We start from the raw sequence: 18,495 nt of genomic DNA, 5'->3' as shown, positions 1-18,495 counted from the left end.
CTGTATGTGGTCATTGATCGGTGCTCCTTCTCTATCCTGTCTAGTATCATGGGCCTGTACGCCTCAGTGGTTCTGGTTATCGGCAAGTTTGTGCGTGAATTCTTCAGTGGCATTTCCCACACCATCATGTTTGAGGAGCTGCCCAACGTGGACCGCATCCTGAAGCTGTGCACTGACATCTTCCTGGTCCGAGAGACGGGGGAGCTGGACCTGGAGGAGGACATGTACTCCAAACTCATCTTCCTCTACCGCTCACCAGAGACAATGATAAAGTGGACCCGGGAGAAAACTCAGTGAGGGTGGAGGGAGCATACATAAAGCTAAGACAAGGTGGAGCTTATCAGAGACACCATGCGGATGGTCTGTCAGCAGACTACAGTGACATTAGAAAAAAATTGAGCACAAGTTTGCAGGTGCTGTATTTATCTTCTGAAAGTTTTCCCTCTTTTAAATCTTATAAGACATTTTTAAACACCTGCCTCTGACATTTTCACGATCGCATGGTAGGTGGATAGAAACTGGCTGCAGCTTTACTCTTTAAAGGGCTTCTCACCAACAAATACATGAGCACAATCTCATATTTTCTCCAACTGGAATGTCTGGATTGTGGGACTGTGCAATACTGAGCTCCAGCTTCTCCACGTTTTTTGAAGGAAAAGGCCATTTGTAGCTTAAAAACTTTTTAAATTCTATGTCCGAGGCCACTCTGGAGACAAAATGCAGAGAGTATTGTCAGACAATCTTGCCTTATTTTGTTTCTATGACATGAACTCTTATGAAGTCCATATCTTTCTCAGGAAGAGCTGTTTTCACAGATATTCATTGTATGTTATAATATGTAGGCTTTGATGGATCTGAAAGAACACACGATTGTAGAAAGTATTTAAGAGGCATGAATGAAATATAACGTGTTCAGACAGACCAAGCGACTGCACAGTGCACTGATGAAAGACTGAGATTATTGCCAATCATCCTTCTGAATCGTCCACAGGTTGGCTGAAGTCGTGAGCAGCAGAGGGCTGTTTCTGAGTCAGGGTAACTGCATCGGGTGGTCGACTCTTCAGCGCTCCATCACCTTGTTATTTTTAACATTTCAGTTTGAACTGTGCATCAAGGACGCAGATACAAAAACAAAAAAAGATTCTTTATCATGAAGGGCTGAGACATGAAGTCCTTCGGTCCAAACTATGCATTAGGGGACATTGTAGCATGAGTGACAAACTTCATTATTGCCATGACTAATTTTCAGTACATGTACATAGAGGAAAAGTCACAGAGGAATGAAATGTGAAATTGTATCTGTATGTTAAGGCGATGATTAGAGGTCCAGAGGTGTGCAAATAAAACATCTGGAAAGGTGAGGAGGGTTTGGATTGTGCAGCTGTTTGCTCACCTTTAAAAGAGAAATCTTAACATTCTAAACCAATGCTAACTTTTCAATATTAATGCTCCTGAATCATTGTATCCACCCAAAGAACAGTTTAGCACTTTCATTTCCACCAGTGGAAACCTTTATGTCCCTCCTAATGCACAGCTCCACTGCAGAGAGCTGTTCAGAAATGGGAGCCTTTTTCAAAAGTAGCATGACTGTGTGCACATTATCTTAACAGGGAGAGAGCATTAGCCTCATCAAAGATAAATAGGGTCTTAAGAACATATGCAGTCACTGCATGTCTGTCAGAGGCCATTCTGCTGTCAGACTATGGGGAAATCTGTCCACTAACTCATTTAAAAGAAAGTAAACAGACCATTAAGTGCCACCCAAATGGAAATGTTTATTGATACATGTGCCAAGTTTGGAGGAATATACAAGAAGTGGGCAACACTACAAATAATAGTAAACATTCCCTTTATTAACTTTGACTTTAATATCTGATGAAATGACATTGTTCTTACACATTTACAGAAAACGCAGCCATAACATGTGGGGAAGTGCACCGATAACCTCACTGCATGGTCCCTTCAGGTATCATTTCACTGGAGGTTTTTTTTTGGAAATAAAAACACAGCCCGGATTATTCTTATATTTCAAAGGTAACACACACTTTGAGGTAGACAAACAAACAGTCTACAAGCTGCATAATCAGCTGTTTTTGAAGGAGTTGAGTAAGCGCTGATGTTGAAGACAACAGTATATATATCATACTTTAAAGCAGATTTCATCCAGATTTTTATTTAACCATTCCACACATGCATTAACAGCCTGACTCCATATTGCTCCAGGATCATTGTTCAGCCATGAACACTGAATAAATTAACTCTGTACATATAAACACCTATACGCTGATTAGACGTAATTAAGAGTATTTCTGATTTGAATATACCTATATAATCTTACACTTTACCCACAAACAACGACAGCAAAATGTACAGCTTCACAGAGACAAGAAATAAGAGAACATGTGCACACAGCAGGCCGAGGATCCGCCTCAAAACAAAACACAATTTAACTCTTCCATTCTGCAACACCTAATGTAATTGTTTGTTTTTTGTTTTTTTTCGCACAATATAGATCGAGCAGCCTGCCATGAGAGGGTTTTTTAAGTCGCACATACAGGGTGTATTGGTGGCAGCAGATGGGTAGACTCAGCACTCAGCAGGCTGAAGGCTAACACAGCCCGCCCTCATAATCATCTTCATCATCAGCTGCAGCCGGCGCCCCACTACCACCACCCTGTGGAGCAGCAGCAGCCTTCTTCTTCTTCCCTCCTCCCCCTGGTACCCTCAGTGAAATGGCCAGTTTGGCGTACTGTGAGGAATCACATGTGTCGGTATTACACAGGTTTACAGGCTATGTTCTATCAGCACTTCTGTTTCTGCAGCCCAAAGATTAGCCTTTCACATCGCTGTCTGGCTCTGCCTCTTCCTCATTCATTCATCCAATCACTGCATGCACTCTGTCATTCCGTTGCGTCTCTTCATATTCAAAAATCTGCAATTTCATAACTAGAATAACAACAATAACCTGCCATCCTCATCTTCTCTGGTGTTTGTTGCATGCTTGGCTACAATCTTATCAAACTTTACAGCATCATCACACCGAGAGGCCAATGTGAACTCCGAACCAAAAAAATAATTAAACTCACGTGTATCAGTGTTTAGGCATTAGTTGTACTTACATCATTGTCCATGTACTTCAGTAAAGGTGAATTGCACACGCGGTACACCTGGTCCTCATCCTGCTCGTCGTAGCCCTGCAGTAATGTCTCCATGGCAACGCAATCTTCGCTTCCACTGTAGCCGGGCAAGCTAGTGAAGATCAGGTGTTGTTTGAGTTAACATTTGATCAAATATAGAGACATTAGAAACGGATCTGAATTCTCTCAAACCTGTAACTTTCTCTGACACATTTATCAGCTGCCACATAGTCGCCTCTGTGAAGGTGAATCAGCACTTGAGCTGTTGTTTTCTGAGGAATACAAAGGGGATCACAGCAAAAGCTCATTTGTAATGTAAGAAATAACGTTTATATTAACATAAAACCACAAGCTGACCTTGAAGCACATAGGGAAGTTCTCGATCTCTTTGTACATGTTCTTCTCTTTCTGCAGGGCGACTGCTGCTTCGTCCAGCCTGGTTAGAAAGACAAAAAACAAAGAGAGCATTCAAGACAAGCAGGTGCTGCTTTGTTCAAGGAGTTCATAACAAGAGCTGGAACAGGGAAAAAGGCTTAAGCAACATGTCTGCCATCACTTCCTTTACCTTTTTAGCCTGACTAGAAGTCTGGAGGCTTTTCCCAGCAATTCCACTGCCTGACGCAGGCGGTCCTCATTCTGCAGAAGCAAAAATATATCAGACAAAAAAAAAACACATATACATATTTAGCTGTTGTTGGCATCCTTACCTCAAATACACCAGCTGCCTTCTGATACAAGTCCACAGCTTTCTCCAGGTTTATAGGCTCTATCAGTCTGAAGAGGAAAACGTGTTTTAGCTTAAAGGGAATGATGATATGTAATATAAGAAGCAAGCAAGAAAACTTTAAATTAATGTCTGGCAGTGTTTACTGTTAACAATAAGATTCTGTCAACAGATGCAACAATCAAGTAATCTTCTTACTTTCCAGCCCGGTCCAGAGCCATGGCGGCAGTGTCAGGAGTGCCGTTCTCCATGTACATCATGCAGGCTTTCTCTATGTAGTCGATGGCCTCCGGCATTTTCTTTTGTTCCTGTTACAATGCAAACACGGAACGACATTACAGCTGTGCAGCAGACACATTAGCTCTCACAGCGACCTTGCTGTGTACCCCGCAGGTCACTCACCTTCATCATCATACCTGCCTGTTCTATAGCCCTGAGGAAGAAGAGGGAAGTTAGATTAAAACAAATGTGTGTAGGAAACAATAAAAGAGGTTAAAAATATAAAATACTTACTTTGCAGCATGAAAAAGCCTGAAGGACAAGGTTAAGGAAACAACAGTGGTTTCATTGCTTATTGATTGATCACCTGGTTTTATAATATGTCTCATACAAGAGGCTAAGTAAGCAAATGTTTTCACTTTTACCCAAAACTATTCCTTTGATTATTGATTAACTATTCCTTGCAACCACAGACAGGATACGTTTTGTTTTCTGTGTGGTACTCAGCCTCCTTCAGGTAAGCATCCTTTGCTTGCTCGTACTGCTTGGCATTCTTGAAGCAAACAGCTACAAAAAAATAAGAAAATAAACATTAGTTCTCAGTGAACTGTGATGTCTGTGAAGCCACCAGCAATGTTGGTCTGTCTTACCTGCTTTGGCGTATTCTGATGCAGCACTGTCAAAGTCAGGCTTCCACTTTGTCAGACTTGTTTTTAGGCTACAAAAACATCACGATGACCAGTTACAAACAAGCTAAAGCTAGCAGAAGCGCTAACATGGTCAGATTACCCTTAATAACACATACATGACACCTGGTTTATTATCAACTAAATCAATAATAATAATAATACAATAATACACTGATAACACGACCAAACTGACAGTTTATGTCGCATAACCTTTTCTGGTAAAAACACCACAGTGGCCTTACAGCTAGCTCACATCAGTGTTAAATCAAACTGATGTTTTTCTCTGCAGGAAATCAAACAGAATTCAGTCGCTTCTCACCATTTTTCCGCTTTAGCTATGTGTTCGTGAGCTTCGTTTATCTTCTGAGCAGCCATGCTGTTAACTGCTTGATGGAGATATGATGAATTTGTTAGCGATAAATCGCCCGTAGATGTTGTTTCGTCGATGTTTGGATTAACAAGAACTCCTCCTTGGCCGCAACGTCATCCGGTGTCGCAGGCTACGGGTGCCGCCGAGGACAAAACACACAAAACATGATAAAAAGCTGTACTAATAATGCACAAAATGTAAATGTGAGGCGAAATCTTCTTTTAAGGTTCTGCCTTGCGTTCTCATAAAGACCCCAACAGGCTTTTATGGCGCACTCAAAGTCAGATTGATGCTCACATTGATGTCATATATATATATATATATATAGCTATATATCTAATATATAGCTATATATATAGCTATATATATTCTATTTTATATCAACTTATTTTTATTTCTAACCTGTTAATATTTTTTATTCTGATTTAATAAAAAATAATTGTGCGTACCGGAAGCGGAAGTGACGTCACGACGCCCCCTCGGTCTCTAATGGCTGAACAACAACAACTGTCGGCGACTGACAAACTTTCCCAAACTTCTCAAGGGACAAAACAAAGTTAGAAATAGGCATTTGTTTCGGGTATATAACAGTCTAGGCTCGTTTGTCTGTTCTTCTTTTTATTTATCACAAATGTGGAATTGCTAATGGATCCGCGATATGACATACCGCGGAGGGCCGCCGGTGGCGGCGGCGGCGGGAGCTCCGCGAACTCGTCCCCCGCTCTGGGGGCTCAATCACGCCGCAGGAAGATGCCTCCCAGACCCGCTGATTTCAAACTTCAAATTATCATTATTGGCTCTCGGGGAGTTGGTAAAACCAGCCTCATGGAGAGATTCACGGACGACACTTTCTGTGAATCATGCAAGTCGACCGTAGGTGAGGACAGGAGGCGTTTACGGTCTTGTTTTTGTCAACTTTTTATTTCACTAGCTACAGTCTGTAGCTGGGCTCCGACTAATTACTGGAGGGAAGATGTTTATTCTGTAATTGTGGGGAAACATAATGAACGTAGAGCTTCTTACTTTGCCGTGTAATGGAACTTGACAGACGGTGTAGTTAGGGCTGTCGGTAAATGGCTAACAAAAGCTAACTTAAACAGGAACATTGCTGTAGCTAATGCAGCTTTAGCATGTTGCTATGATGACATTAATTTTTCCACCACCTCCACTCTTTGAATAGTGGTTCAAATAATGTGTGTTGTTGTTGCAGTAAATTTGATCCAGTTAAGAAATCATAAAGTCAAACATCAAAGAACAGACGTGGTTAACAGACAGATACCCCTGATGACAAGGTTTATAGTATTATCCAGTGTGTGAGAAATCTTCAATTATAATATTATATATAATAAAGTTACTCATGCATTGTCTTAGAAATCACAGACTTACCCTAATTACCTAACTACGGGCACAATTACCAGTCGGTATGGTGATAAATTGCTGTGCAGTGCCTACATGTGTTAAACTATTGGAGCTCTTTTTATATGTGGACTTGTGTAAACAGTCCTGTGACCGGTACACCAGCCAGCCATACTATCCAGTCCCAAAATAGTCACACACAAACAGCTGCTGTGGCAGAGCTCTATTTTGTGCTCTGTTATTTCTGTGTCACAACTTGTTGTGTGAGCTGTGTGTCTCATAATATTGTGTTCCTCTGATCAGACAGCACAGACAGAATATTTGTGATTGTCACAAAAATAATTTAAAAGGCTTCGGTACAACTTTAATAAAGATTCTCAGTCATCCAGTTCATTTATATTTAAAGAAGTGACCTGGATGGTCACACACACACACAAAGTTATTTGGTGCTAAATTAAAGGGCAGAAACAACCCTTTTATGAATATTTGGTTATAAACCAACCAGTCAGTTCAACTGGAAGAATTGCTGGTGTTTGTCTGTGTTCACATGTTTATTTTTTCTCTCACAGGAGTTGACTTCAAAATCAAGACAGTTGAGCTTAGAGGGAAGAAGATCAGACTACAGATATGGTGAGTAGCTGAGCAGAAGTCTTCCTTTACTCTACTGCAGGGTGCCTGTTCTCTGTCTGTCCTGTTACACTGCAAGCTTGCTGGGTTCATCTCCGCTTTGTACACTAACTCGGTAATGCTTGTGTTATATTCAACCTCCCACCTTTAAAAAAAACTGTTCCAGTAGAATTTTATAATCTTTTAATATACTGTGAACCACTCATACAATTCTTTTTCTGACTACAGAGTTTCTAATACAGTTCTATAGAAAAAAGTCAAATCAAAGCAAAGGGACAAAAGAAAACAAACAGAGTCTGAAATGAGGATGTTTATATGGCTTCATTTAAATACCACGGCTCCAACCAACATGGCATCAGTCCACTGATGAGGAGGATGTCATTTGATTCTGTTTGCTGTTCCTGACTTGTGACTTCAACTAGGCTCTAATCAAATTTTGAAAATATTCAGTGTCCCACGATGGAAGATTACAGCTTGGAAACTGTTTGTACTCACTGCGTGTATTGTGCATCGACTGTGTCTGACCAGTGCTTGGCTCTAAAATGCTTGACCTTCATTGCTTGTTTCACTAACACACCTGTCGTGCTCACTAACATCCCACCTGTCCCCCCCCCCATAACTACATCACATCCATCCTGTCACTACATCCCGTGTCGACGTCAATCCCTCTGCCCGCCTTTGAACTGTCCGATCGGGGGTTTCTGTCGTTGGTGTGTGCTGTCGCTCATGTTGAACTGCTCACATCAAGCTCCATCACTGCTGCTCCTGGCCTTACCTAACCTTGCCATTGTACTGCTGACTGTCTGCTGTCCTGCTCATAAAACCTGACTGTGACTCACGGGGTGAAAAGGGAGAGGCTAGCTGGCTGAAGGTACAGTAACACTGCACTGTGAGTGTGACTCAAACTACATGTCATGCTGCTAATCCAGACTAAAATGGTCAGATGCATCACAATGTGAATTAAATTTAAACATAGAACTGGAGAGTTAATTGCTCAGTAGTTATACACGATTCAATAACCAAGCAATCACCAATATGTCTTTATTTATTTTTTTAACTGTAGAAAAGAAATTTAAGTCATAAAGTGATGTAATGTTTTAGCATGAATAGTGTGTGGCTTGATTTATGATGTAGACTTTCTAGTATGTTGATTCTTCTTTCCCTGTTTGTTTGTTTTTTAATCATCTGCTGATCAATCAAATTCATCTTTAATAAATCAATTGATTCACATGACTTGCTTTTATTTATGTGTGATTGAATGTTTTCCTTCCAGGGACACTGCTGGCCAGGAAAGGTTCAACAGTATTACATCAGCCTATTATAGAGGAGCCAAGGGAATAGTGCTTGTGTATGACATCACCAAACAGGAGACTTTTGACGATCTTCCTAAATGGATGAAAATGATAGACAAGGTAAAAAAAAACACAGGTCTGCTTTGATTCATTTGAAGTGGGAAGCTGGTGGTGTCCTGACCTGTGTCCACACTCTGTTTTGTGACAGTACGCTTCAGAGGAAGCAGAACTTCTGCTGGTTGGGAACAAGCTGGACTGCGAGTCTGACCGCATCATCACCAGACAACAAGGAGAGAGGGTGGGCTCAACGCACCCACACTTGAGTTTCATTTTACTAAAGTGTCTGAAAAAGACTGCAGGAGACGGACAATATAAGACCGATTTAAAGACAGAAATAATTGTGACTCCTTCTGTTTTACAGTTTGCTTCTCGGATAAGTGGAATGCGCTTCTGTGAATCTAGTGCCAAGGATAATTTTAATGTGGATGAGATTTTCCTGAAGCTTGTGGACGACATTCTTAGCAAGGTTAGTGTCACATATTCACCACTGTTTAATTGTGTAAGTGATGCAACAACCTGCTCTTGTCTTACTTGTTTTCTGACTCTATTTAAATATAATACAATCTGTAAAAAAAATAAACACCGGTTGCTAAATATATATTGTACCTATAATTTTGCCAGTTGCTAACTGGATATAAAGGTAATGTGAGGAAATGAAACACATCAGGTCATGCTGGGCTTTAGTCCCACTTATATTTCTGTTATTTACTGTCACAAAGAGTTCACAGATGGATAATTAATTAATCTAGTTTCCTGATAATAGCATCCAGGTGGATGAAAAGAATGAACAATAACATCAGACACCAGCACCTTTTCTTCTCTGCACTCCAGTGGTAACAAACATGCACCTTAGGCTCCAAATCATTAATGTTAAAGACAGTTTGTGTGTCACTCTTAAGACACAAGCAGATCTCTTTACTGTGAAAAGTCTTTAGTACTCCTTTCTTTGTAGGATCATTCGACCCTTTTGGCTCCATTCAAAGCTTCCTTCCTCTGTTCTTCCTCTTTCCTTTAAGGAGTCTTATTTTTATAACTTTTTCCTTTCAGCACACATCTCTGTTTCATAAAGCTTGTGCCGTCAGACAAAAATGATTAAGTCAATGATTTGTTTGCTCCTTACTTGACGAATTGAGTAATTTTCTACATTTATAGGAATTAAATATTTTATTATAAAATGTAAACTAATATAGGTTCTGTTTATTGGGCATATTTTTTTTTAACTAAATGTAAGGGCTTGAATTTTGGGCATGCCCTTCAGCCCCAGTCTTGCAAACTGTCAGCCAGTTGGTTTGAGTACAACTAGAAGCTGAAAATGCATAAACCCTGATTAATACAGACATATCCTGTGTGTCTCAAGCTAGAAAGCCATACATCTTATTCAGAATAACTTTAATATCAGTCTCCATCCATGCTAACCATGCTAACTGTTGATATGATTTCATCTCTAATCCAACAGATGCCTCTGGAAGTTCCTAACAAAGAGCTCTCCAACAGCGTCCTGTCTCTGCAGCCTGAACCGGAAGTGCCGCCGGAGTTGCCCCCTCCTCGCATGCGCTGTTGCTGAGAGTCGGAGCAGTTTCCCCATCCTACACACACACACACACACAGCACACACCCAGCTCACACATGCGTAGTGCCTGTCTGGCCAGCAGGGGGCAGCACATGGCAGCACTTTGAAATTGATGCATGGACTCTCTCAAACAAGCAGTATTATCCTCCTCCCTTGTTTCTACTCCTGTTTGTACACTATGACCCGCAGCACACTAACACTTAGGCCTGTTGAATCACCTTCCTCCTACCTTTATGTCGACACTTGACCCAGACTACCTCATTGCTCAGACTGTTAGGCTAGCTGTGCTCTACAGGTGCCTTCCAGATAGAGAGCCCTCCGGTAGCAGATGCACATTTTTCTAAAGAGGAGGATAACTGAGGGCCTTACAGCTTGTTCTTTTCCTGTTTGATCACTTTACACACACTTTAACATTGGCTGAATGGTCAGTTATCTCTAGCTCACAGAAAAGGGATAACAACATCTCACGCCTTTACAGCTTACTTTATATTCTGGGTCTATAGGTACAGTAGTTTTATTAATAGATTTTATTACCAGGCGAGGAGCTGACTTGACATAAAAGCACATGGTGTAAATATGTTGTTATGACTGGACGAGGTGCAGATGTTTCTGGCCAGCAGGAGGTGGTTGCACAGTGGTGATCATATCAGTTTATGTTGCATTGCCTTAAAGTATTAAAGTAGCTGGAGAACGGCTCATTTCAAATTTGTATGAATTATTTTGCACTACAATCCATCTTCCCTAGTTTAAGCTGACATGACTGACATGTTTTAGCACTAACAGAAATCTATATACTGTCGTGGCCGCTCCGGATTCTTCCACACCCTTGTCTCTGAGGCGATATGGAGATGCAAGGAGAGATGGGTAATGTAGTCTTTGAGGGATTGGTGTTTGTACAGGGGCATTGTCTGTGTTCATCAGAGGGAATAGACACATGGAGTTAGCCTTTGTTTTATTACTAATATTTCTAAGTGTTTTAATGTTTTGAGCTTACAGAAACTTAAACGTGTGAGTATTTGTTAGGTGAAAAGTACAGGAAGGTTTGGTAAGTTTGTGAATGACTCAGGAAACTTTGATTGGCTCATAGCTGCACTTGCTGAATAGCTGAATTTCTACTTTCTGTGCTGGTGAGACAGCTGTAGACACACAGCGGTGTGAGGAAGTGGCATGTGCACAGTGACGTGTTGTTCAACTCCTGATGAGGAATTTGACGTCACATGGACACACACACACACAGAGACTTACAAATGCAGAAAGTAGAAATTTGGCTTTACAGGCTGGACTCACTTTGAGTTTCATAGCAGTTTAATGAAGAAAAGCCTTCTTTAAAAGATGTTTTGTTCCGCTCTAGTGCCAACGTCTAATGGCTGAGCCTCATGTTACAGCCAAGACGTGAGTACTGATCTAAAACCAGCACATTGCACAAGAATAATAACGTAGATAAGAATTTCTTTGTTAAAGTGCAGCCACAGATTAGTAAAACGAGACATCCTGTTTTTTCATTCTTTTATGTGATGTTTGTTAGAATGCCTCATAAGATTTCACACACCACCTCTTTACTGGAGGGGTTTTCCTTTGTTTGCACCACCACTAATTCCTCTGTAAACTGTAGGTAACCCAGCTGGTTAGGCCACGCTGCCCCTGGCAGCTGTTGTTTTAAAGTGACAAATAATATTTAATAATATTTTTCACTGAAGGAACCTGGTGTTGGGTGGGTTTGATGGGTCTTATGTATTACTGGAGGCATTTCTGATACTGATATTGGAATGAAAACATGCTTGTGTGGTGGTTTTGAATCATCGATTTGATTTGAACAAACGTTGGTTTGTTCAGTATGCACATTTTAAAACGACAAAACAAGAACAAAAGTATCAGACTATGCATGTAATGGAATCCTCCTCTGATATTATTGCGTTGTTAGCAGTTAAACACTTGTTCTGATGGGTTGAGCTTGAGTTTGAGGGTGAAGGACCTGATCTGTAGTTGCTCTGACTGACTTTCTCTTAGTTACTTCTGTTTTTTATTTAATGTTTATGTTAAGGTTAAGCTTTTATAGGCTTAAAATGGCACATCGTATATATTCTCACAGGTGAATAGTTTCACACCAAACTTAAAGACGTAGAAATGTGATTATAAGAACAAAGCATCTTCAAACATTGGTGTTTGGAATGAAACCTTTTCATCTGTCCTCCCTTTCCTTTTGTGTTTTGGCACTAACCCTGTGGTCTCTTGTTTTAATGGCCGACCCTTATACTACTCTGTGTTTTTAAAATATACATTTAAAAGATGCTTTTATTTCAGGCCCGAGCACTGTCATGTGTTAAGGCCCTCTGTAACTGAAGGAATTATTCTTTTAATATGATATTAAACACGTGCCTTTGTCAAGGCGTCAACATGCTTGAGACTTTGCACAAAATTCAAACACGGTGAAAATTTTTGTATTTCGCTGCCCAATAAATCTTGTAATAATAAAAAAAAAAACACATATCAACATAGGTTAAGCTCTGTTACTGCTTTTTACTCCTGTTTTCCTGTGTAATCCAGTAGGTGGTGCTTCATGTCCACTGCAGGTGCAACAAAAAAAAAGGAACATGTTGACTTTCCACCGTGTAGACTTTGGAAGACGACCTTTTTGAAGAAATGTGCTACTTTACAAAAGTCAAGATAAAATGACAATATGGTGAATGACGATATGATAATGTCTCAATAATTAATGTGTTATTAAATCCAAATATATATTTTGTGTACATTTATTTGTAAATATGCATACTCAAATAATTAAACATGCCTAAAACATTGACAGCGTGGTAATACGTTTATAATGGTTATATGAAACGGCGCAGGGCGGGCGTAATCTTTTGTATCTTCTGCTTCACAAATATTTAGTCTGCTGATTCGCACAGCAGTTGTTCTGGGTCATGCAATAAAATGGAATGTCCCCTGACGGGTTTCAGCTGCAGGTCAAGGCCAGGTTTTATCTAGATTGTCTGATTCCCTTGACCTGTTCCACTAAGCATGAGACACACTTTAACTTATTAGTATGAGTTCTGTCTGTTTCCATTTGACCTGAAGTAACAGGAGCAAAAAAAAAAAAACAATGTCGATTTTCCTTGCCAAGATTAAAGACAAGATAACTAAACATTTACACATTTAAACCATTGTGTTCCTTTAAAGGAACAAGCTGTGAACTTGCATGAATATTAAATATGAACTCTTGATCAGTGCCAGTGAGCCTCCCTTAAAATATTATTATATATATATATATATATATTATTATTAAACTCCTTGTAGAGTTTTTTCAATGCATCATATCGTTTTATTTATGTGAAAACTCCATACTTTTAATTTATTGCTGTTTTTTTCAACGGATACACATGTGAGGTTTTAAAATGTAATTCATAGATACATTATGAATAAATAGCTTTCTGTAAACTGTAAAATGGGACTAACACAGACAGACTGGCAGCAAACAACAGAATGTTTCTTTTTTTAAGCCATATTTTTTGCTTAAAAATAGAGAGAAAGGAAGAGAACATATCCATATATTTATTGATAAGGTATAAAGAGGTGTACCTTATCTGTCCCATGTTGTGTTGAAGAACAACTTTACTTTATTGACGGCCCCTAATTGAAGCGCTGTTTAACCTGAAGTGAACGTATCGATTATGCAACCTCGGTTGAAATTTATTCTAACCACACTCTTTCATAGGTCACGACAAAAAAAAAGTGAAGGTTTTGTGAGCTGGATGGGCGTATTGTGCAATTTCTGGAATGCTGAAACTGATCATTCAAGTGAAGAGGGGAGGAGCAAACATGTATTTATTGTGTTCACTGTGGGGCTTAGCTCCAGATCACTCTGTGGCTGCCTAACAGGAGTCAGTCATGGGGCTGCTGCTGCCAATCCTTCTTGGCTTTCTTGCTGCTTTGATTGGAGCTCTGTACCTTCTCGGGGCATTTAGACAGCGTAGGGCAAGAGAACCACCCTTGGATAAAGGGCTAATTCCATGGCTGGGTCATGTCTTAGAGTTCCGCAGAGACACATTCAAGTTTCTGGAGAGGATGAGGAAGCAGCACGGCGATGTCTTCACTGTACAGCTCGGAGGGTTTTATTTTACATTCCTTCAGGACCCTCTGTGTTTTGGGTCATTTGTTAAAGAGAGCAGAGAAAAACTGGACTTTAGCAACTTTGCTAAGCAGTTAGTGTACAGAGTGTTTGGTTACAAAGCTAATGACGGTGATCACCAGCTTCTCCAGATATCCAGCAACAAGCATCTGAAGGGGGATGGCCTGAAAGTAATGACACAAGCCATGATGGCTAATCTGCAAAACCTCATGTTGCACAACCTCAGCTCAGCCACAGAGCAAAGGACCTGGATCGAAGATGGACTGTTCATGTACTGCTACAATATTGTTTTTAGAGCTGGCTATTTGTCCCTGTACGGTAATGTGCCACACAACTCAAAGGGAAGTGAGGAGGGAGCCAAAGAGAAAGACCGAGTCGAATCAGATGCCCTGTTTTATGAGTTTCGGAAATATGACCAGCTCTTTCCCAACCTGGCCTATGGAGTCCTGCCGCCGAAGAAAAAGATGGAAGCAGACCGGTTGAAGGAGCATTTCTGGAACGTTCTGTCTGTGGAGAAGATAAAGAACAAAGACAACATCAGCGGCTGGGTGTGGGACATGCAGCAGGAAAGAGAGGAGAGAGGCATGAAGGAGTCGATGATAGGCAGGTACAATTTCGTGCTTCTGTGGGCCTCTCAGGGCAACACTGGGCCTTCGTCATTCTGGCTGCTTCTCTACCTCATGAAAAACCCAGATGCCATGAAGGCTGTAAAGGAAGAGGTGGATAAAGTTCTAATGGAGTCAGGGCAAGAAGTCAAGCGTGGTGGCCCCTTAGTAGACCTGACCTATGAAATGCTGACTAAAACACCAGTCTTGGACAGTGCTGTGGAAGAGACCCTCCGACTCACTACAGCACCCGTCCTCACCAGGGCAGTAATCAAAGATATGACCCTGAAGTTGGCAGACGGACGTGAGTACTTCATCCGCAAGGGCGACAGAATGTCAATCTTTCCTTACAGCGCTGTGCATATTGATCCAGAGATCCACCCTGACCCTCATACGTTCAAATACGACCGCTTTCTGAATCCAGATGGAAGCAAGAAAACTGATTTTTACAAAGGAGGGAAGAAGATCAAGTATTACAACATGCCCTGGGGCGCCGGGGTCTCCATGTGCCCTGGGCGCTTCTTTGCCACCAACGAGCTGAAACAGTTTGTCTTCCTCATGTTGGTGTACTTTGAGTTTGAGCTGAAGAATCCAGATGTGGAGATACCGCAGATTGACTTCAAGCGGTGGGGCTTTGGTTCCATGCAGCCTGTCAAAGATGTTCAGTTTCAATACAGATTCAGATATTAAACATTTTCTGATTGTCATAGTCCTTGTTAGTTTCGATTAGCTCCCACTATGTTTCAAGGAAATATTTTTGTTAAGCAATTTATAGAGGTAGCTTCAAGAGTTAATTCAAGAGTTTTAATGTTGCTGTAATCAAATTGTCAGTTATTTTCACTGAGTATATTTACAAAGTGCAAATGCACTAATGTTTTCTTTACTTTGAAAAACCTCTGTTTATATAAATATTTGTGAATATTCTCACCGCTTCTTTGCTTTTTCAGCATAATCTCTCATGATGCCACATGTGTAGTTACTTTGTGCCTGTTACGGTGTGAAGCCCCTTCGCTGAGGGCACATTTCTTCACTCACAAGTGCAGTTCATTGTTTTTTTTTTTCTCCACCACACTTTGATGGTTTGTTGAAATTTAATAAATATTTGTATTTCTTGATGTTCTCAGTGTGTTCTTGCATTTATTTGGCTAAAGTTGTGAAACCAGCTCATGAGCTTGAAACAATCCTTAAGAAATATCCATATTGAGATTTTAGAGCGCTACATAACAAGAGTGGATTCAGTACTGTTCAAAAACAACTTTATTCTACCTTTTATTGGTACAACAGTAATTTTTCGCACAAATACTTAATACTTAATTTTGAATGGAGTTGTTTATTAACCTCAATTTAAATGAAGTTATAACTTAATTTTTAAACAACTAAAAAGGGGAAAAAAACCTTCATCAATATCTGATCGCTCTTTTCCAAATGTGAATCAGTAGACTGCTTTCATTGGAAATTTAAGTTTCTTTTTTTTTTTTTTTTTTTTTTTGCTCACAAGTCTTGTTTTTTCCTCAGAAACCAATGACTCAGCAGAAGCACATCTGGCCACCACATGCTGTACTTGTACCCCCTGTACTTGGCCCAGCAGCACACTGCAGTCTGAGAAAGCACGGCTGTGAGTTGTGTGAGTATTTTATTTAGTGTGAACAGTTCAGTTTACTCAGAGTGGTGTCATACCAGAAATTTAAGAGGAATATTCCTGCATGTTAAAAGTCAGACTGACTCTCCCAGACGATGCATGGTATCGGTGCATGCATCAGAGGGGCTCATTATCAAACTTGGGCAATGAGTGAGAAGTTGCCCTGTGATGTATTGGACGAAGCACTACGCTTATCTCTGAAACACAAACATGCTAATATGGGTTCATCCTGTTTGGAACCAGTTTCAGCATGTTCAGGAACAGATGTACTGATCCGGCATTTTGATAGGGGCCGATTTGGAGGAAATCAAATTTACATTCATTACAGTCAGCTGTAATTTAAGATCTGTGTTGTTTTCGGCAGACTGAGATAACTGTGTCAGCTACTTTGGATGGTTTGTGTATCAATAAGACACAAAATAAAGAGGTTGTGATGCATTGTGATAGTAAGGCCGTTGTTTGTATCTCTGTTGTTGTTGTCAGGGTTTTGAGATGCGGACACAAGTGCAGGGCAGGAGGCAGGGTAACTAGAGCAAAACAACAAAAAGGCTAAGGTAAAGTATTAAATCCAAAAAGAAACACCCGCATGGAAGAAACTAGTACAACTGGAGACACAAAGGGCTAGCTGGCCTGGCTGACACACAAGGTAACAAGACAAACTGGCGGAGCCATTAAAAAACAGCAGGAAACGGAAAAATACAAAACACTTAAACAACCAGGAACTCACAGAAACGATCCAAACCCACAAGGAAACCAGAAAATACACTAAAATGAACAAAAACAAAGGATTAACTCACAAACAAAACACTGAGTCATGACACTTGTCTTTACATATTTGCATATTTCGGACCAATATTGTTTTTGTTTGTTCAGTATGCCTGTTTTGTTATGTCTGTCTGCCTCTAAGCTTAAAAATGTACCTGTATACTGACCTGTAACTGTACCGGGTCATTGTCAGAGCAGATTGATGATTAAGCAGAAAACTGCAGAACATTACTGAGTCATTTATTATTAACCCTTCCTCCTCAGGATATTTCACAAATGGCTATGTGAACCTTCCTGCTAAATACGTCATTTAGGTCATAGCATCACCATCTGCTCAGCTGTGATGCACACTCTGACATGTAAGTGTGTGCTGTCAACACTCAAGCTGAGGCCGGACTATGTGATGATGCGCACCTGTAAGCATGTTTTTTCTGCAGAGATGCTAATATACCTGTGACAGGCAGATAAAAACGATACTCTTGTTTATGTTTGTAGTTATAGTCAGTCCTTCTGAATTCAAAAGGTAAACAGTCAAGCGAGACTTCTACTGATAGTGTCTGTACTGAAGTGGTAATGTCGCCAAGATGAACTGTGGCACCTTCCTCGGCTTATGATTAGATAAAGCTAACACCTTAAAATGCGGAAACTCGGCCCTAAATCCTGTTCTGGATTTAGCTGTAAGTTACTTCAAAGTGCAGCACAGGTTTGTTATCATGGTATCCGTCATAGTGTAAACTGGGTCATTGCTCAGAAGTAACAGGAATGTTATCTTTTGACAGGTCATTCACCTGTTTTTTTGAAAGTGGCTGCGTTGAAGCATCCCCAAAATATTTGTAGCAGTTCATGAGCAGGACTTTTTCTTAATTGAATTTGTGTCTACCGAGGAACAATACAGCAGCACCAGGCACACCAGCAGCATCAAGTTCAAGTTCATATACGAAATATTCACTACATACATTGGCACTAATCACATTGTGTTTTCTTGTCTCTGGGCGCCGAGCATTAAACATGACATTAACTCATTGAAATAGGCACGTGTGTAAAGTTTTCATCTGAGCCTTGACTGTGCAATAACAGACAGTCTGGCTGTTATCAGAGGGGGCCCCACAGCTTTGCTATCAGTATCTGTTGAGGTAACTTAGTTAGAGAAGGGCAGCAGCACAAAGGCTTTCAGGAAAAAAAGAGGAGGAGCCACAGAAACGTGCTGACAGTGATAGGACAAATGACTCAAGACTGTGGCACAGTGACAACATAATGTCAAAGTTTAAGGCCCTCTGGTTTATTCTACACGTGATTGAAATTTACTGCCTCATCGTCAG

The 18,495-nt window shown here is 40.5% G+C and overlaps 4 protein-coding genes across 11 annotated transcripts in view; 3 read left to right on the top strand and 1 right to left on the bottom strand.

Annotated features, from left to right (window-relative positions):
• piezo2b (piezo-type mechanosensitive ion channel component 2b) overlaps positions 1–1,332 on the top strand; it is a 51,071-nt gene extending 49,739 nt beyond the window's left edge. For all 8 annotated transcript variants that reach the window (XM_028427077.1, XM_028427070.1, XM_028427073.1 and 5 more), the window contains one exon: positions 45–1,332. In XM_028427077.1, the coding sequence (XP_028282878.1) occupies positions 45–297 (253 nt within the window). In that variant the 3' untranslated portion in view covers positions 298–1,332. The remainder of the gene's footprint in view (positions 1–44) is intronic.
• Positions 1,333–1,755: 423 nt separating this feature from the next.
• napgb (N-ethylmaleimide-sensitive factor attachment protein, gamma b) lies at positions 1,756–5,286 on the bottom strand. The gene is made up of 12 exons (XM_028427036.1): positions 5,089–5,286; positions 4,731–4,798; positions 4,563–4,647; positions 4,375–4,392; positions 4,264–4,294; positions 4,060–4,169; positions 3,845–3,911; positions 3,703–3,773; positions 3,495–3,573; positions 3,330–3,409; positions 3,120–3,249; positions 1,756–2,749 (listed from the first exon to the last, which is right to left on the bottom strand). The coding sequence occupies exons 1-12, from the start codon at positions 5,142–5,144 to the stop codon at positions 2,609–2,611; spliced, it is 936 nt and encodes a 311-aa protein (XP_028282837.1). The 5' UTR covers positions 5,145–5,286; the 3' UTR covers positions 1,756–2,608.
• A 318-nt stretch (positions 5,287–5,604) lies between these two features.
• rab12 (RAB12, member RAS oncogene family) lies at positions 5,605–12,844 on the top strand. The gene is made up of 6 exons (XM_028427038.1): positions 5,605–6,016; positions 7,065–7,125; positions 8,396–8,534; positions 8,623–8,712; positions 8,836–8,940; positions 9,931–12,844. The coding sequence occupies exons 1-6, from the start codon at positions 5,785–5,787 to the stop codon at positions 10,036–10,038; spliced, it is 735 nt and encodes a 244-aa protein (XP_028282839.1). The 5' UTR covers positions 5,605–5,784; the 3' UTR covers positions 10,039–12,844.
• A 1,043-nt stretch (positions 12,845–13,887) lies between these two features.
• Positions 13,888–15,887, top strand: LOC114450401 (7-alpha-hydroxycholest-4-en-3-one 12-alpha-hydroxylase-like). The gene has a single exon (XM_028428447.1). The coding sequence runs from the start codon at positions 13,927–13,929 to the stop codon at positions 15,460–15,462; it is 1,536 nt and encodes a 511-aa protein (XP_028284248.1). The 5' UTR covers positions 13,888–13,926; the 3' UTR covers positions 15,463–15,887.
• The last annotated feature ends 2,608 nt before the right edge of the window (positions 15,888–18,495 follow it).

Source organism: Parambassis ranga, chromosome 17 (genome assembly GCF_900634625.1).
Source record: "Parambassis ranga chromosome 17, fParRan2.1, whole genome shotgun sequence".
NCBI classification, from domain to species: domain Eukaryota; kingdom Metazoa; phylum Chordata; class Actinopteri; family Ambassidae; genus Parambassis; species Parambassis ranga.
Note: the sequence above shows the minus strand (reverse complement) of the source record. Positions and strands in the feature narration are given on the sequence as shown.